Genomic DNA, 20337 nt, shown 5'->3' on the forward strand with positions numbered 1-20337 from the left:
TTCAGTACTGTTGAGTTTTTACTTGTATTCTGCTTTCTATATTTCTTCTGGAACAAATACATGTAAGCATGTACATGTACAAATTAAAATCAGATCTTGAACCTTAAATTGTCCACACCATCACACTTTTTAGGTCAACCTCCTAGAAAGCAACCAGACATTAGCCCTACATTAAAGTCTTCAGTTGAAGAATAATTTGAAATAAAATAACTCCTATATTGGTGTCTGCTTTTGCATTTAAATTTCTAGGCCCACCCACCCACCCTCTGTAGACCTATCCCTCCAACCATCCAACAGGGTATAGGCACTTCTTATGTGCGTAGACCCATCAGCATCGACACACGACACTGCTCTTCCTGGGAACCCTGTCTCAAATCTTTTTGAAAAATGCAAAAACAGACACATTTCTCCACACTAAAATTTAAAACCTCCACTTTTTCTCTATACTTTGTATTTTATGCATTAACCAATTGGAATTGGATCACTGAAGTACAGATGCTAATTCAGTGGTCCAAAACATCCCACCCACTTTAAAAACCTCCTGCAACTAACAATCCATAATTTTAAAACTACTCTTAACCATTTCATATTTCTCAACAACTTAATATTCTTAGCTGTTACTCTTCTATCTTAGGGTTTCAGTCTGCGACTGATTTTAATGGAGTTGAATTAAAACACTCTTAGTAGTCTGTGCTCTTTTTGGTCATCATGATCGGATTTTGCTTGGTCGTTTGCTTGGTCGTTTCATTTCATCTTGTTATCATTGCAATGTCTTGATGAACTGTGATCTCCAGTTGATCTTGTATGGATTGTTTCCGTCTTGTCTCTAATTTTCAATTTTCTCTTTTTAACTCATAATGTTTTAATTCCACAAGTTTATGGTCACCCACGCCAAACTCTTGGATAACTTGAATCTCTCCCCCTTCTGCCTGTCACTATGACATCAGCAATGAATCACTAACGCAATAATGTCCTTTTTCCATGATAAAAGCTAAAACATCTTTCCCTGGTATGCTGCCTGCAGCTTTTGAAGCTATATCCAATCTGGCATAAATCACTTCCAACAACCCAATTCTTGAGAAGTCCGTATGCATTCCATTAGTTAAAATATGAAACTAAATAACTAAACTAAAATGATCATAAAAACATATATTTCATGATTCCGGCATGAGAAATACAAGTAAAAGTACTGGTTCAGAAAATACACATCAATCAGTTTTCTGTGAAATCACAAAAGCTATAGCTAGTCCACAGTTAAAAATGCTGAGGCAAATCTACCAACCACACCCATCCATGTCACTATATTTTCCCTTAAGCAGGGTATAGGCACGTCTAATGTGCGTAGACCCATCAGCATCAACACACACACACACACCACTGTTCTTCCTGGGAACCCTGCTAATTGCAAACATAACACAGACAAGCAAACAGAGCATTCCACTAACAAACAGTTGTTTGCTTCCTGTTGGAGAGACTACCAACTAAGTCCTTCCAAACAGTACTGTGGACAAACTACTTGCAATCACTTTCATGTCATTGAACTGCTATAAAGAAAATGTGGTCCACCCTCCCACCCACTTTTAAGGACCCCCTCCAACCAGCCACCCATTTCAATTTACTAAACCTGCACGGTCAATGAGTATTCATGCCATTAGAAATAATAAAGTGAAGTTGTTGTCTCTACTATTTTTTCATCCGTACTTAAACCTTGATCTTAAGAGTTTAATTTCCAATTTATTGATTTTTCTTTCCTTTCCTCAATCTGATTGACTTCTTGCTACTATTAATGTTTTGGTTTTTTTAATACTTACACACTTTACACTGTATATTTACTTTTGTACTTTCAATTTTTTTTTCAAATTTACAAACTCGATTCTGATTTTGAACCTTAAATATTCCACCCACACATTTTTCAGGACGTTTTATGAAGACTGCTTTTCTTCCACGTATTTTTAAAAACAACTTCCTTGATATGCTGTCTTCTCATTCCTCAGTGATTGAACCCTGTTTTCAGGAGCTTTCCAATTGATTTGTCTTTCCTCATCTGCTGATCCTTTGATGTTTATTTCAAAACTGTTGAGTTTTTACTTGTATTCTGCTTTCTATATTTCCTCCAAACAAATACATGTAAGCAAGTACAGATTAAAATCAGATCTTGAACCTCAAATTTTCCACCCCATCACACTTTTTAGGTCAACCTCCTAGAAAGCAACCAGACATTAGCCCTACATTAAAGTCTTCAGTTGAAGAATAATTTGAAATAGAATAACTCCTATATTGGTGTCTGCTTTTAAATTTCTAGGCCCACCGACCCACCCTCTGTAGACCTATCCCTCCAACCATCCAACAGGGTATAGGCACTTCTTATGTGCGTAGACCCATCAGCATCGACACACGACACTGCTCTTCCTGGGAACCCTGTCTCATGAAATCTATGAAACTGCAAAAAAATAGATATGCCTTCTCAAACTGGAATTTAAAGCCTCATCTTTCCTATTAACTGTGTTTAAAATTGAATCTTGTACATATACATTGTATAATGAAGTGCAAAAATGTTTAATTGAAGTGGAGAGGTTACTAAAGTATCTATATATACCCCACTACTTCAGTGATCCATTCTCCCACCCAATTTGAATTTACATCATCCATCCTGTGCACCTCTTAAAGTAACTGTGAAAATGTTTAATAATGTACAGATCAATATTCTTTGCTGTTACTCGTCTATCTAACAATTCTATTCTGTGATGAACTTTATGAAGTAGAACTACAGTAGACTTCGCACAGTCTGTGCTCCTGCTCCTTCTGGTCATCTTGATCTGGCTTGTTGTTTCCATTTATCTTGTCATCATCACCATTTCCTGATGAACCATAATCTTCACTTGATCCTGTTTGGAATGTCTGGCCTTATCTCTGTTCTTAAGATCCCAAGCTTTTGCATATCTTGTTATTTTTAATTCCACGTTCTTTTTATCACCAACACACAAATCTTGAATAAACCGAATCTGAATCTTTACCCATTCGAGCATGGGGAGTCACTATGAAATCAGCAAAGAGCCATTCACACATGGATTCTCAGGAAAAGTTTCTGTGATAGTAATAGTTCTGCCTCCAAATTTCTACCCCTTCTACTACGGACCACTTACGTCACTACAACATCCTCTTCTTGAGGAGTCTGTATGCCACAACAGTGGAATATAGACTCCTCCAAAAAACTTCAATGTTTGATAATGAAAACAATGTTTAAAAGTGGCTGCTGAAATCAAACTAAAACTCATACATGTAACTTCAAATTTTTCTTGGCTCACATATTCTCAAAGTAATAGTTTATTTGCATATTCATCAAACGATTCATATTCTTTGTTGTTATACTCATCAACTGGTATCTTACAAAATCTGCATTCCATTAATGAATTTTATAAACTGAATTACAGTAGACCGTGTACACTCGACTCTTTGCTCCTTTTAAGCCCAATTGAAGGTGCCAATCTATTTCATGTATTTTAAAATTCATCAAAGAACCACGCCAATTCCACCTAACTACATGTGTGCAATGGCTTAACTACCAATTAAGTCTCTGAACAAGGTTACGAACTTGTCCATATTTGACAATGCCTAGATCAGTATCTGTCAGGTGCATGTAACTCTACCCACCACACCACTCCCACATGGCTCAACTGCTTAGGGCTTAAACAAGGGGGTTAACTAAATGTTTGAAAAATGTACCTGTAAAGCTAGCCACCACACCTACTTCAACAGTCAATGGCTCAACTACAGTACCTAAGTCCCAATGAAGGTGCCTAACAAGTCCATGATTGATACTCTCCTGTATGTCCACCATCGCACCACAGCCACCTTGGCTCAGTCATCAATGGCTCAAGTTCAACTACCTTAGGTGCCAATAAAGATACCTGTAGCTACTGGTACATGTATACACTTTGAAACTGTGCAGTGAAATGTCAAAAGGGTTCAACTCCCTTCTGAATATGCCTAAACTGGTCCACATTTGAAAATGCCCAGATAGATCTATCACGTCACCACACCCACTTAACTATAGTTCTGTCAGTACTCCTAGGCCCAAATGCAGGGAATAGACATGTCAGGTATGCATAGACCCATCAGCATTGACACATGACACTGCTATTCCTGGGAACCCTTCTGAATACAAACAAGTTGAAACAACCAAATGGATGGAGTGTTAAACCAAGTTTTGTTTGCTTCGCCACAAAAATGCTGTGTCCTTTTAAACAGTGCTTTGAACAACGTATTTGTATGTTGCTGCACTTTTGTAGAGTAAAAGGGGTGGTCCACCCTCCCACTTACTTTTGAGGACCCCCTCCAACCTACCATCCATTTCAATTTTACTTAACTTAAACATAACTGGGCATGAAAATTTTAACTGCATTACAAGAATAAACTTCAATTCTTTTCTTTCATATATTCATAAACAACTTTCTCATTCCCACTTGAACCACGTTCTCAAGAACTTTCAACTTAAGTTTTTTCTCCTTTATGCTGATTTTCTTTTACTTAAGTTTTCATTTTTTTACTTGTATCCTGCATTTTGTATCCTTGTATCCTTGCATCCTGAACACACATATATACATAAACAAAATAAAATCAGACTTTGAACCTAAAATGTTCCACCCAACCACTCTTTTAAGGTGAACCTCTTAGAAAGCTAACAGACATTAGGCCTACGTGTACTTTAAAGTCTTCAGTGAAGGAATTAGCTTTAAAATCAAGTTACTTACCACCTGGTGTCTGTTTTTGCATTTTTTTGGTTTCTCTAGAAACACCCACCCACCCTCTGTAGACCTATCCCTCCAACCATCCAACAGGGTATAGGCACTTCTTATGTGCGTAGACCCATCAGCATCGACACACGACACTGCTCTTCCTGGGAACCCTGTCTTGTGAAATGTATGAAACAGACGTACCTCTCTCTGCGAACTAAAATACAAACCGTAATTTTTCCTTTGGTTTACGTTTAAAATTGTTATATGTTTAGTGTGAACTGTTAAGTGAACTGGAAAAAATTTAATTTCCTTCACTTATTTGGAGACTGAAATATAGATATGAATAATTCACCAGTCCACCTTCCCATTCTAAGTAAACAACTATTTACATTATAGTCCTACATTGATATTCTCAGTTGTTTATCATTTAAGTACCTTTTAATTCTATTTTGTGATTAATTTTTTGAAATCTACAAACAAATTATCAGGAAATAAAAATGATGGAATACACTCACCATTACCCGACATACATGTTCATGTAGATATCACTTTCAGGAAAGTACATGTATGTATCATTCATCAAAAAGTTACAAGTTGAAGTAACCATGACATCATGAATGGTTACTCGTAACTAGTCACATTCAAATTTTCAGTTGAAACTGACCTACTCCATCAGGCTCTTGGACAAGTATTATTATAATACAGATTTTTTTCCATTTTTCCTCTTCATAGGCATAAGCACTGGTATACCTCAGACTCAGTGTTGAACCCTGTTCCCCATTAGTTGCTTGCTGTTTTTTTTCTTGTCAATTCCTCAGTGATGTTTACATAAAAATGCTTTTTTCTTCTTCTACTTCTGCTCTTTATATTTCTTTTTTAATCTTTTCTCTTACTTCCTTTCATTCTTTGCCATTGTCTCTTTTCTTTTTGGCATTTCCTCCCTTTTTCCATCTGTCTTCTTTAATAATCTTCTTTCTCTCTGTTTCTTTTTATTCTTCTTGTTTTTCTTGAATCAGGGTATAGGCACCACCACGTGCGTAGACCCATCAGCATCGACACACGACACTGCTCTTCCTGGGAACCCTGTTTTTTTCCAGCTTTTCTTGATGACAGTTTTCTTTTTTCTGTCTTTACTTTTCTTCTCTTCTTTTAATCCTTTTCATCCTTCTTCTCCTTTTTTTCATCTATGTTCTCTTTTCTCTTTTGTTCTTTTTTTTTCCTCTTTCGGTTTTTCTTTTTCCTTCTCTGTCATCTTTCCTTTGGGTTTCATCACTTTTTTCTTTGCATTCTGTTTTCTTGTTTTGTCTTTTTCTTCTTCTTTTATTATTCCTTTTCCTCTTCTGTCATCTTCTTTTCCTTTCTCATCTCTCGTTTCTTCTGTTGCCCGTATACCTGGGGGACCTGGTTTCGTTCTCGGAGGCTACAGGCCTTTGTACAACACTAGTTCAATTGACACTGATCTTGGGCCTAGTAGTAGTTGTGTTCGAAGCTGAAGTCAATGTTTACGCTGAAGATTTACATATCGAGAACTTTCCAGAACACAACAGGACTGACCTAGTTCAAGTCTAAACTTCTTAAAAGAAAGAAATTATCCCGGGCCTACTTCTTTACTTACTACAGTTACAATAAAAGTTCGTAACTTACCGTTGCCATGTCCACTGTACCGCATGACTTCATTCTCGACACAGGCCTGTACATGTACATGTACATGTACATTGTGGTATTGTACTGTCTGCACAGCCTTACCTTGACTTCGTGAGATGTACAGCTTTTGGTTTTAGACGGCAAACTGCTTTTATTCCAGTCTTTCGGCGCGAATTGAATCTAACATCCGGATAAAAGGTTAGTCGGCATTTTCAACGAGCAACACGCCAGAAGATTTTTTTCTTTAAAGTGTAATTTTTTCCGGGCAAAAAAATGACTTGCTTCGCGGAGCGTGACTCAGATATGGTGACTAACTTAAACACATGGATATGGTGTACACATCCATGGTGTTGCCATAGTACCATAGACCTCACAATCCAGTCATAATTAGCGTGACGTCGTGGCAACTTAGCGCAAAAGTGGCATATTAGCCAATGAGCACTCGTTATCAATCGATGGTGCGCGTGTGCACGGGCCTCCGGTTCATCTGAAGACATTTCAACTTAACGAAGTTTACGTGTCGGCGGGCGCAAGGATTATTGGTGCGTACGTGCCGGATGTCAAAAAATTAGAAAAGTGCATCCTGTGTGCGACGTCATGTTACCGTACTTTTGCTCGAATTGACAACTTGTTGTGTGGTTGTAATAGGATTTTTAAAGAGTAAGATAAAATAAAATTAAAACTAAACAAAATGCAGAAGATCCGTTTAAGAACCAAACACAAACAGCCCATCAAACGAGCGAAAACATCGTGCTAACGAAAACTCATTAGAAAGTAATATTTGCATACCAGTAAGAAAAAAAACGTAGTGTACTAGGCCTAACAAAAATGTAATATAATCGTGTAATAATTAAATCACATAAATGTTAACACCTTCAATGGGTTTTATCTTTGATATTTTATCACCTGAAACAGAGTCTATTTTTGATGTGTAATTCCGATTCGGACTGAGAGAAGTACAAACGTGCGTGTGCCTTTCTCCTACAAGTTTCGGCGCCAACGATTGATGCTGTGGCGTCACTAGCCCGTGAATACGAACTATTTATCCGATATTTTCCCAGTAGATTTATCGAAGTTTGAAATTAACAATCTCACAAAAATAGAATAGGCCCGGTGGTCAGTTTTTTTTCTGAAACTGGGAAGTTATTACCACTCCAGCTCTTGATCCTTGTGTGTGCTACACTTCATATGAAGACCATGCTCAGTGCAGTGGTGTACTTGTACTGTTTACAAACATAGGGCTGGCCAAGCGCAGCTGGGCAACGCGCAAGCGCGCGCGTACATCAACGTCACAAATTTATTTGGTCTCTTTTACCAGGCGCATTGCGACCAATGTTTGGGGTTGCATGCAGTGTGGCCGGTTGATAGAAAAGGTTTATTTCATTACCTGGAGGGAACGTGTGGGTATTACGGAAGCCATCATTTCCAATCTGCCTCATCAGTCCTTTTTAGCCGAATAGGCTCAACCGATTAAAGTCAAAATTAAGAGCGGAGATTAAGCCTAAGGCTGGCTGGGCATACGGTTTCATAGTAGCAAACAGGACTGCGACGCATAGGCCAAAGGATAATAGTCACGTGTAAAAGTAGACAGAGCACTTCCATAAACTGAATTTAATACTTAGTGGCTTGGCTTGTTTTGTATAATTTTTCAAGTTGTTATGCTGCGTTTAAGCCGCCCTTTACATGATTATATTATGGCCTATATTTTGTATAATTTTTCAAGTTGTTATGCTGCGTTTAAGCCGCCCTTTACATGATTATATTATGGCCTATATAAACTCTACGACAATAAGTACTTGCGCTTGCATACAAAAAAAAGCGCTCAAGTTCCGCTACCACTGTACCAGCCAGCTTGTTAATGTCTGTTTATAGTTTCTGATTGGTTGTCTCACGTCTTTTTTTCCAAGCTGGAGCATTTGAAAGCATTTAACACAAAAGTTGTTAACGAGTTGAATCACCGATCCAAAATATAGCAGTCAGTCGAATTGGGGCTACTGTCACGAAAAGGGAAATTTAGGCCTTTTTTGTTGGAATACGCAGACTCGCAAAGACAGTAGACGTACCAGTAGCTGCATCTGATTTTTTAAAACAAGTTTCGTAAAGCGCGCCCCCGTTCGGTGGCTCTAGTTTCGCGCGTTTCCTAGGCAGGTCCCTCTAGCTTGTCGTTTCAATTTATACCCAACTTACGGGGGTCGTCTGGACGCTAGCTAGACATTTGACGGTGGGGAGTGGATCATTGATCAATAATTAGGTAGGTGGGCTCGAAAAATCGTCTTTCTCTCATAACATATTGCCCCAAACTCAGCAAAGTTAAGCCAAAAGCATCATAATATCAACAGCTTGAGGCATTCCTTACTCAATTTTTTCTCTTGATTTCAAAACTTACGTTAAGCCTAACGTTATAAAAAGATCTTGCGTGCTTGAGCAAGTACATACATGTATACGTACTTGATGTACCAGTACTTGACTTGCTAGCCACTCACAGTAGTGCAGTGGACGTTGTCAACATTGCATTGCGACTAACGTCCAGGTTGTAAAGTCTTCCTGCCACAGCAACATTTTTTTTCAACGGTTTTTCCTCACATTTTTTACATGGCAGAGGCAGCTCAAATGTCATGAATGTTGTTCACAAGACAAGTGCGTTGTCATGGTTGTTACCCCAACTGTAGGGTCGAGCGTCCACCCCGCTCCCGTGAACGACGTCGGACCCCACAGTTTTAGCTTGAAACTAGAGAAATTCATTGGTACAAACCGTTTAGTGATATGATGTTATTACCTTAACCCTAAAGTTTTAAAGTCCACCGAGCTTTCCGGATGTTCTGCCAGGCATTTTGCCGTGACAGGTAGACCCAAGTGCACACACATTTGCATGATGTACTCATAATGTAGGCCCTATTGTGCAACAGTGATTTTTCTGCCCAGTTTACATCGCATCTGTCTTCTTTTCAAAACTTTATTTTCCCTGGTGCGAGATTGAGCGGTAGAGAGAAAAGGGATTTTTCTTGCAGATAGCATTTGAAAGCATTCCTGCAAGTTCTGTACATGTATGTGAAAAAGTCAAAATTTCTTAGAAATTGTGGCAAATCAAGTGGAAGGAATTTTTGACTGTTACAGCAAAAGTACAGGCTCACAGATTAACAACATGACCAATGCAATAAGCCGCCAATTTGCATTTCAAATGTTTTCTTTGACTTTCCTCATGTATCTCATGCAATGTTTTCAAACCTCTTTCATGTCAGTTAATTGCTGACACCTGCATAATGTTGAACCTTTGTAAACAATTTCAGTGTCGTGAAATTGGTCTGAAATCAGAGACGGTAGTGCCAACAAATTGGGCGCAAATTCAGCTTTGATACTAGTATTTGAACAAATCTTGGAAAATCCCACATTCATATTAAATCATTATCTCAATTCACATGTCCAATTGCAAGATTGTAAGAAAGTACGTTCTTATTGTGGAGTGCAAATGAGTTCATTTTTGTACTTTGAAAACAATGAATTGGAAAATCAGCCCCAAATCAAATTTCATTGTAATTTTGTAGTGGCTACATTAACTCAAGATTTATGAATCAGAATGTTGAAAGCTTGACCAAATTTTACTTACTGTGCAATTTTCAGGTAAAAGTGTTGTTAGTGTTAGGCCAAGTCACAAGTAGCCTTTAGTAGGCCTAGTAAGGCTCCTAGAAGAGGTCAAACAGCGAAAGCCGTAAAGGGGCCACACCAAATCATAAAAATGTACTAACAAATTTAACTGTCTGCTAAAACCACTTAACATATTCACAGGTTTTCTTCCTTCTTCATTGTACATTTTTGTCCTAAACCTGTCACAGGAATTCCACGTGGGTTCAAGGGAACATCAGCCATGGAAAACAAAGAGCAGGGCGGGGCTGGAGCTGGGGATGGCCAAACCGAACGCAAGTGTGGCATGGACATGAGCTATGTCAAATCCATCAATGGTGTGCTCAAAGCCAAGATGATGGTAGGTTAAATCCCTCCAGACTGTCTTTGTTTCTCCTCGCGTATGGCCTCTTTAAAATTTGTATCAATTTATAGGCCTGGAAATAGATCATTTCCTTAGAAAATTTGCCTGCTGCTAATTTTGTACATTGATATTTTCATGCACTGTACTGGATTTATGAACTTTAAACATAAGACCATAGTTTTCTTTGATATTTTGTGAAAGACTGCCCATAATTTGAGAAGTTCACTGACACTGCTGTTCCTGGCCTTGCTTTATAAATTGGCCTTAAAGCAATTGGTCATTGGGAAGTAATGCTTCAATAATTTCCACTTTTATCTTAACATTTTGATGCCAAATTCTTGATATTTTAATAGCCAAAGTAAATGGTTGAATCCACCTTCTCAGATCTTTCAGAAGTCAAAACCCACCTGAAAATTTGCCAGGATTTTGAAGGATTGAAGTCAAAATTGGGCCACTGTTATGTGGCACTGAGCTTGATACATGTACCTTTAACCCTTACCCTTCCCAAACCTCCAAAATCCTCTGGGTTAATTTGAAGGATTTTGGAGGATTGAGGAGGAATGGTAAACCAGTTTGTGGAGTGCAAAGGATGCATTGTCAAGGTTGTGGGTTAGACCATGTGTTGTTTATGCTCAGCCGTGTAAATTCTTATCTAGATCATACATGAAATCATCCATACCGCTCTAAGATACCATTCGCGCTACCTCAACACAATGTCAGGAATTGCCAGAAGATGTTGGATTGAGGCAGTGGGCACCTCTCAAAGGAACATACATACACGTATATACAAGAAATATTGTAGGGTATTGAAGGATTAGGGCTAAAGGCAAGTTTTGCTTCAGTAATCAGAGGATTTTGAAGGATTGAGGAGGGTATCTGGGAAAAAAGGCTTAGGGATATCGGTTTTGAAAGTTCAGTTAGGCTTTTCACCAAGTTCCTAAGCGGTGGAAAGTTTTGCAGGAATTAAGGAATGTTTGTGGCAGAGCTTCTGCACAGGAGCTGAGTGTATTTCTGTAACAATTAACTTCCTTGGCCTGTTTGCTATTGCTAGCTTCCAACTTTACTATCCTGCAAAATCTCCACTACCCCTTTTTAAATTTGAATGTAGCTTCAACCCCCCCCCATCCTCTGTGATTTCTTGAGTCCACTCCTTGGAGGTGCCTCAGTCCTTTGGAATTCTCAGCATCAGTAATAACCGTCAATGTGTTGAGGCAGTGCGATTGATATATCATTCAGCAGGGCAGATCAGTTTGTGCATGGCTGAGCTTAAATAACACAAGGCTTGGTCCAAGATGTCAGTGGAGTGCATCGTTGGAAATTAACCAAAAGTTGAGGCCATATAGAGTACTGATGTGTGTCACATGCAGATTGTGTGTACATATAAAAGGCATTAGTGCGAGGACCAGAGTGTGAACCAACCTGCGCGCATTCTCCATTTGTTTGCACTGCACCTCCTGGTTCAAAAGTTCTAGTACAATCTACAGCATGCCAAAATTTATGCACAATATGGGTGATTCACAATAGTGCGCCACAAAGAGTCTGCAACGTGTTGGCCAATCACAGCGCACTAAATCTGTCGATCCAGTGCGTGTGCGAAAAGGGTCGACAAATTCCACAAGTTGTGATTGGCCAATGTGTTGCAGACTCTTGGGGGCGAACTATTGTGAATCGCCCGTATTGAGTACAAACAATGTGGTCTGGACCAAAGATTGTATAGCACCGCATAGCAGCACAAGATGTAATCACCATGGGTGCCATTCGAGCAAGCAATATACCTGCGCAGTGCAAGTGCATGTATTAGGTACAGGCACCCCAGGTGGGTGTGCCTCTCGCAGCACCTGCGCCTGTTGCATTAACATGCACTGCACTGGTGTATTGCCTACTCAAATGGCACCCATTTACGTTTTATGCATATTCACGGTGAAGTTCTCCATCTTGCACCGCTATGCAGCGCTATACAATCTTTGATCTGGCCCAAGATGTTAATACAGTGCATTGTTTGTAATCAACCAAAGGAAATCCGGGAGCTGAGCAAGGAGAATTCGGGAGGAGTTGGGAGTAGGGTAAATGTTGCCTTAATTCTTTGTTCCAGGGTTGGTCCCTCATTGCCTTCATACTGTGCATGGCTGTAGGCCCCTCGATCACTAGCATCTTCTTCGGGGTCGTTATATTCTGCGGTCTGTTCTTGAGCGTGGGTCTCTTCATCGTCTTTGCATTTTCAAAGGACAGGAACATCACAAGGATAAACATTTATTTATTCGTGAGTAGCCATTGCTGTGTAGTAGTAATGCAGCCTCCCATTTGTTGTTTCGACTCCTCCCATTATTAGGGGGCTGTCCCACAGACCTGGGGATTCTCATGTATCAGGTGACTTATATTCTATCCCTGTGACACAGTTTGTATGACCCTCTTGACACCCTCGGATGGAGATCACTTTTCTCAAAGGATGCCCGTCCATGACTGTATAAGCTTGCAAACCTCAAGGCAGAGACAATGAAAAAAAAGGTCTGTGCAAAGACAGAAGGGAAACCCCAAACCCCCAATTCTGTGTCCATCTAGTTTGGATTCAAACCAGACCTAGAGGGCAAGGGAAGTACCACTGTGTCAGCCTTCATTCTCTCCCTCCCCTCGTCAGCCAAACTCCCAAACCTGTTAGACTCGCCAATTACAATTTTTCAAATATATCAATTTAGAATTAAAGTACAGGGTACCGAAATGGCCCAAGTGAGTCCTCAAGTGAAGAAACTCTTTTTCACGGTACCTCACTTAATTACAACCTAGAATCCTTGTAGGGTGAGTGGATACAGTACAAAAGGGTTCTTACAGCTTTTTCTAGGATAGTCTTCTCATCATGGAAAAGATTTTTTACAATCTCCTAACAAGAGAATTTATTTCCTTAAGGTTTGACCTGTGGACTTGTAATTTACACAGTGATTCTGCAGAGTGGCAGAGTGTAATGCATATGGGCCACAGAATTGAAGAGAAAAAAAAATCGCAACACTGATGTAAATAAAATTGGGACGGCTAAGGGATTATAAATGTAAAACCAGGACTGCTTACTAACTGAAATGAGGCAGAAAGTCTGTTTTGTTTTTCAGTAGGCAAACAAAACCTCGGTTTCATTCCTACGACCTCCTTTGTCTGATTTTGCTGCAGGATTTTCTGGTCAGCGTTATTGGAACAATAGCCTACTTTATTGTTTGTATGGCGTCTGTCTTCAACATTCTAGAACCCCCTATGATTGCAGCTGCTGTGAGTACAGAAAAATTGCCCCCCGGGTTCCTGCTCAGTATTGAAAGGCCAGTACATACTTGCTGGTGAAATGCAAAAGTGAAGTGAATTTGATGTGAGAAATGTGTGCCGAGAAATTCAAGTGAATTTGATGTGAGAAATGTTTGCAGCGAAATTCACGGAAGTTGGAATGATGTTCAACATTTGCGAATTCGCTGCACAAATATTTGATCTAATGTCACAATTTTGCGCCGAGTACGAGCCAGCCTTAAGGCGTGCTGTCCATGCTCTCTTGACAAATTTTTTATTGAAATCAAAAAGTTTTTCTTGAGCCCAGAAAAGACTTCACAAGTCGCTCTGTCTACTTCATCTTTCATTTTCTTTTGCTCTTTCTTTTGTGAAGAATATTGTTCATGAATGTTATTTGTAACTGTCACATATAAATTTCTCCATGTCTGAACGCTCAAATTATACACCATGCAGACTTCTGCAGTTGTTCATCCACCATTTGTTTATTCGACAAACTTCAAATGATGCCATCTAGCGATCTTGCGCCTCATACCATCATTGTGAATGAGCGAGTAACTGAGGTTCACTATATGAAAGGAAAAAAATAAAATAAATCACCTTAAGCACAATGCACAATGATACCTTACATGATGTACATGTACAACGCACATAACGCAAGTAAACACGCGTGCATGCAATCCAAACCTACGTTTTTTTAAACCCCCCTGAAATAATGCTTACGTATGTCCCCTAACCCCCCACAAGACCCAAATATAGAATAACTATTCATAATATGATTACCGACACTTGTGGAGTCAGGGATATGAAATTTCATGATACAGAATGTCTATGACTCCTTTTGAGTTCTCTTTTTTCATGGCGCCCGACGTGTCCGTGCAAGGTGCTCTCCCTTATCCAAAGTAAACAAGCGAGGGCGCAATTCAACAAATAATAATGTTACTGCACGACGCTACATTAATTGCTTGCTGTCAATATTAAGTGTTGAACTCCCACATTCAAAGTGTCACTTCTAATTATTTTCTTCAGTGTTACATTGTCTTGGTATACATTCAGAAGAAAGAAAAATAAAAAAATACTCGTGTCAAAAACTGTTTTATAAATGGGAAAAAAAGTCTGACAGCATAGCTTGATTATTAAAAGGAAGATAAAAATAAATTATCATTGTATGAGATGCCATTAAATCCAATGTTAATGTTGCTAAAACCATAAAACCATCATGCAAAACTTTCCACCTGCTCTCCTTTGTGGGGGTGGGGAGAGTTGACAGTTAAACCAAACAGCAAGCAATATATGCGCATTAAGGCTGGCTCAGACTGAGCATGACAGTCAACAGAGAGGACACTTTAAGATTTCTTCAACTTTTGCAGTGCAGAGTTATGCTGCAGTTAAACCAAACAGCAAGCAATATATGCGCATTAAGGCTGGCTCAGACTGAGCATGACAGTCAACAGAGAGGACACTTTAAGGTTTCTTCAACTTTTGCAGTGCAGAGTTATGCTGCAGTTGAGTATATTGTACTTCCGGCAGAGTTTGCTGAAAACGTTTTGTGACTCCTTACTTTTTTTTGGCAATTCACATGAAGTGTAAACCTCAATGCTTGTATGTGCCATAGGAATTTCAAGGTTTTTACTGCCCATGCTCAATGTTGAGTGCTTCTGTCCAATCTCAACAGATCTTTGGCTTCATCGCTATGGTCTCGTTTGGGGCCAGCATTTGGTTCAACTTCAAGCGGTGGCGTGAGTTTAAACCCCGAGCCAGCGGCACCAACGAAACTTACGATACCAATTATTAAAAAAACAGAAAGGTGAAGGTGGGATTAAAGTTCACAGTGGATCTTTTGTTTTCATCCAAATCTGTCCTAATCCAATGCTAAGCACAGAAAAAATTGGTTCAGCAATAACATGTTACCAACCAAAATGTCATGGGCTGTTTATTTCCTACCACTGGTTCCCTGCTGATGGTTGCTTGGTGCATAAATTGGCTAACTGGTATTTCTTTACGCAGTGGCATAGCTTCACTTGCGTTGTGACACGTTTCACATAAATTGTGACACGTTTCACATAAGTTGTGCTCACTGTAAGTCTGAGACCCGAACATCAAATTACAGCTTAACTTGTGCTATCATTTTAGGTAGCATAACTTGCAAATAGAAAAATCTATTCTCATCATCATTCAAGCCAACAAGGTTTGTATAAGAAATGAAGAACTTTTTTTAAATAATGAAGAACTTGTTTAGCTGAGATTGAACTCCAGATTTTCTGCACAGTTCCAACAAAAATTGAATGGAAATATTTCAAAATGATAGGCAGAACTACTTTAACAATGGTTTAAATGGGCGATTCACAATAGTGCGCCTCCAAGAGTTTGCAACCCGTTGACCAATCACAATGCGTAGCAAACTCTTGGAGGCGCACTATTGTGAAATGCCCGTATTGTTGCTGTAACCAAGGAGGAATAGGTAGTTTTAATCCTTCATGCTGTAACATTGAAAAGGAAATGCTGGCACAAAAGCTATCCTCATCCAAGACATTTCGAGTAGCTAAGCACCTTTTTGTGAAATCGACCACAATTATGTCACACCGCCGTGCCACCAATTACCCATGGCTTATCCGCAGTGTGAAGTTGTGCTAAGTTTGATGAAATCAGTGGCTGGTTTTGCATGGTATGTACTGAGGGTATGGGTCCAGACATCAGATTTTACATTTGTGATTGGCCGATCCATCCAAGTTTGGATGATACTACAAAGAGTGTGTGTCCCATGTGCTTGCTGTGATGGAAGAGTACCAAAGGATTTGGATTATGATCCCAGCAAAACTGGCCGGGGTTAAGGTTGTCCGAGGTGTGGGCAAATGTAGTTTTCATTTTTGGTTTAGTACACGACTAAATTCCCATCATCTCATTGGTGGTTCATTAATCACTTGTCACTGACTAATCCATCCTAACACATGGCATGACCATGCCTCGACAACAGAACTTCTATTCAACAATGAATGGAACTTTTATGCGGCGTCCACAAGAGATTTCTGAACGTGTGGGTGATGCAGGGACTTATTCCGATGGGGATTTATTTAGATGATACAGGTTTTTTTCCCCAGGATTTTTTCAAGCATGGGATGAAACAAATACAAGTCGAGTTTCATATTTGCAAAGTGTAAAGAATAACTGTGTTTGGTGATGATGGAATTTTCCAATTCACAGAACTTGGCCCAGTATTCTGACCATTGCACTCATAAATATTCATTATTTGCATATTGTAAGCTAGGTTAGAAATGACGTGTTTTCCTTTTTTTTGTTGAATGTCTCTTGTGCTATTGGGTAGATCTTACGTTTCAGTAAAATTTGTATGTCGTTTGCTAATAATGTTATCCCTCTTGCCTGCACACAAACTTTCCACATTTACATAGAATACGTGAAAAATATCATTTTATGTTACAGTATCAGCAAAAGTAATCAACAAATTGCTGAAAGATGTTTGGAAGTCTTTCTGATCTGAGTTTACAACTGTAAAAAAAATCAAGGGAACAGGATCTACTGTGTCATCTGTAGAGGGCGCTGTTATACTTACTATGTCACACTGATCTCCATAAAAAAGAGAAATTCCATTGGCTGTTAGCAGTAAGGGCACTGCCAATCCCAATTACCAAATGAAAAGATGTCCTCCCTTGACTAAACACACATGTAATATAGTTTGGCACATCCTGTTCTCCACATTTATTGAGGCAGAAAAGAAGCCCTTAAAATCAGGCATTGGAAATTGGGAACAAAATGGACATGAAGCCCCCAGTTTAAGAAATGATACCAAGTTTCTAGATTCTGTTCCTGAAAGAGTTATTTATTGTCAATTTATTTTTCAGACTGTTTCAGTTTCCTTAAAAGTATGGTTCAGCAGGGTTCTAAAGTTATTTTGAACAGTGGCGGGGGGTGGGGGTGTCTCCAGAGCTTTGTTTTGATTTTCTGAAAACCAATGACCCAATACACACCTATATCTTGAACTATGACTAGCTCTGATAAAATCATACATCTCAGTCCTGTGGTGCAAATGAGGGGGGCTTGAGCATCTCGAGCTACTTCCGGGGGGGGGTTTGAATTCTGATCCCAATCTCCTCCCTCCAACAAATCCAGGGTGCGCTACCGATTTTGGACAAATGAGAAACACTCTCGGTGAATTCAGAAACAAGGTGTCCCGTGACGGTGAATGAAGTATACAGTGTATCAAGGCATTCATTCATTCATTCAAATTGGTTTATTAATAATCATGCCTCGCAGCGTCAGCTGAATTGAACATGATTTACAAAGTTTAAAACATCACAAACTATAAACAAACATTATTAAAAAAAACAAAAAAACACCATGCACAGGGTAGAATTAGAAATCTGAACAGGTGGCATAGAATTATGGATGGTTCAACTTGGAATTTAATGCCTCATTGAAAGAAAGGCCCAGCTCCACCATTTCGGCCTAGGAGGGTTAATTGATATCCTTTGCAACTCCTTCAAAAATATTCAGTTTTATCTTTTGAACTCAAAAAGGCTTTGTTGGAGTTGGGCCCTTCTTTTGATTAGGTATTCAATTGTGTATTTTCATAAGTTTCATAAATTACGTGTAAATAATATTCTGAAGTTTATACATTATTTTCAAGAAGCAGTCCTTCGGGGAATCATGGTGATGGTGCATTACCTCAGGATGTGAGCAGGGTAGTTCAACCAGGGTCAGGTTGCTCGGGTGGGCAATATTTTTGGCCGCTTTTTATAGAGGTATGCTGAGTAGGTTTGTCCATAGTTTTGAACAAGACTGTAGACTGGGGAATCCTGGGCAGAAGCCATTTGACATCAATTATTATTTTGGTTTTTTTTGCACAGCATTATTGGCAGTTTTTGGTAAAGCTAATTCTACAGGTAGTCATTGCCTAAGGAGAATATTTATTCTCCTCAAAGGATGAATATATTGGACTGGCTGAACCTCCCAGCTGAGCTGAAAGAATGCAGAATCAGAAATTGAATTTTGTGAAAAGAATTTTCCCATTTCTTTTTTTTCCTGATCTGGTTTGTGGTCATTCATTGTGTGTGAAGGGCAGCATTTTTTGCCGTCACATTCACTTGGAATCTTGGCCATCGGAATGCAAATTTTTAGAAACTGTGAGAATAGACACAAATCAAGCACTATGATTTTTAAAAATTTCCCTTTTTGGTTAGTCAGTGTGGAGAATTCAGGTTAGTCTTTTGAAGTGGGATGATCGGTATTAGTTATATTGTATTTATGTATTTTGTCTAAGCACTTTCAAGTACAATACTGATATATTATGAAAAGTGCATGAGATTCTGTGACTTATGTTGTCATGTTTGTGTAATCTTAAACAAAGTAAATATAATACAACAAAGTACATAGAACTGTCATTGTTAGAGAAGGTATATTTTTAGACTGGAAATCAAGACAGTTTTAGTAATTTTTTAAAGCTTTGGTGAAAGGAAGGAATCGTCACCTAAGAATCTTTGGTTTTGAAATTAATCATGGCGAAGAAAGCACTCGATATTCTTTGAAGTGGAAATTCATTCACCTCGGTGGTTTTGTAAAAGTATCTTCGTGTAGTATCTGATGTCACAGTCTTGTGTGCTATTCTTCAGTCATTTTGTAGATGGAGTCATGTTAGAAGCTACCCTGAAGTAATTAACCTGCGAGTTGGTGTCACATGGTTCTTACTGCAATTCCTATGCCGTAGTTGAAATTTAGGGCAAGACTTAACTTGTACCACTGCCATATGTGCTTATAGGCAGTGTTTTAGTCCAGACCAGTCACAAGACCAGTCACAAGACCAGTCACAAGACCAGTCACAAGACCAGTCACAAGACCAGTCACAAGACCAGTCACAAGACCAGTCACAAACACTGTACGAAACAGGGGAACAGTGACAAAGGAATTCTTTTGTTGCAGTTCATTTGAGTAGTTTGTGACTTGAATTCAAGACTTCAGGTCTCAGGTTTCTTGTGATAGTCTTGAGGGGCTGGTAGGTACATGTAACGAGCTGGGGAACTGAACTCAAATGGACATACCTTTATTTTTTTAGAGGGGGCACTTGGTGCATTTTTGTGAAAAAAATTGTCAAAATTACTTCATAGCACCCTGCATCGAGACTAACTTCTTTAAATGTACAATTACGAGAGAAAATAATTTTAAAATGAGGAATATTGACATGTCATTGACAATTAATAGTGGTTCCTTTTTTACCTGTTAAATTAAACCCTCACACTGTTCTTCCAGTTTTTTTTACGTAATTGCTTCATTTCATACTTTTGTCTCTGCGTAACTCCACTCTACTGTCTTCATTTATTTCAAGACTGAAGACTGAAAGCCAAACTCAAAAAAAAAACAAACAAACCCACATTGGTCACAAGTGGAATTGAATGTAATCGGAATCATTCACTGCCAAGTCTACTCCAGTGTTCGTCTTTCCTGCAGCCCAAAGATATCAAAACCTGTTCTTGGACTGACAAAATGTTTCAAATTCAGAATAACGTATTTCCTTATTCTAACTTTAGTGGAAGTAAATATTTATCCTATAAACATCAACTCTGAGTCATGGCTCCGCTGTGTGTAATCACCGCATTGTAACAAATGCATGCGCTCAGTCTTACCCTCAACAAAAGTGGTCTCCAGTGATTTCAAGGATAGCACAATTTTGCAACTGTAGCTGCAGCCCAAATTAATTCTGAAAGCTGA

The 20337-nt window shown here is 39.0% G+C and overlaps 1 protein-coding gene across 1 annotated transcript; it reads left to right on the forward strand.

Moving 5' to 3' along the window:
- Nucleotides 1-8523: 8523 nt before the first annotated feature.
- Nucleotides 8524-19877, forward strand: LOC110981302 (uncharacterized). The gene is made up of 5 exons (XM_022238781.2): nucleotides 8524-8631; nucleotides 10211-10359; nucleotides 12455-12622; nucleotides 13519-13614; nucleotides 15296-19877. Exons 2-5 carry the CDS (start codon nucleotides 10243-10245, stop codon nucleotides 15413-15415), a joined length of 501 nt encoding a protein of 166 aa, XP_022094473.2. The 5' UTR covers nucleotides 8524-8631; nucleotides 10211-10242; the 3' UTR covers nucleotides 15416-19877.
- Nucleotides 19878-20337: the final 460 nt, after the last annotated feature.

This window comes from Acanthaster planci, linkage group LG06, assembly GCF_054643075.1.
Source record: "Acanthaster planci isolate LZ-2023a linkage group LG06, COTS_SCS, whole genome shotgun sequence".
In the NCBI taxonomy this organism is placed as follows: Eukaryota; Metazoa; Echinodermata; class Asteroidea; order Valvatida; family Acanthasteridae; genus Acanthaster; species Acanthaster planci.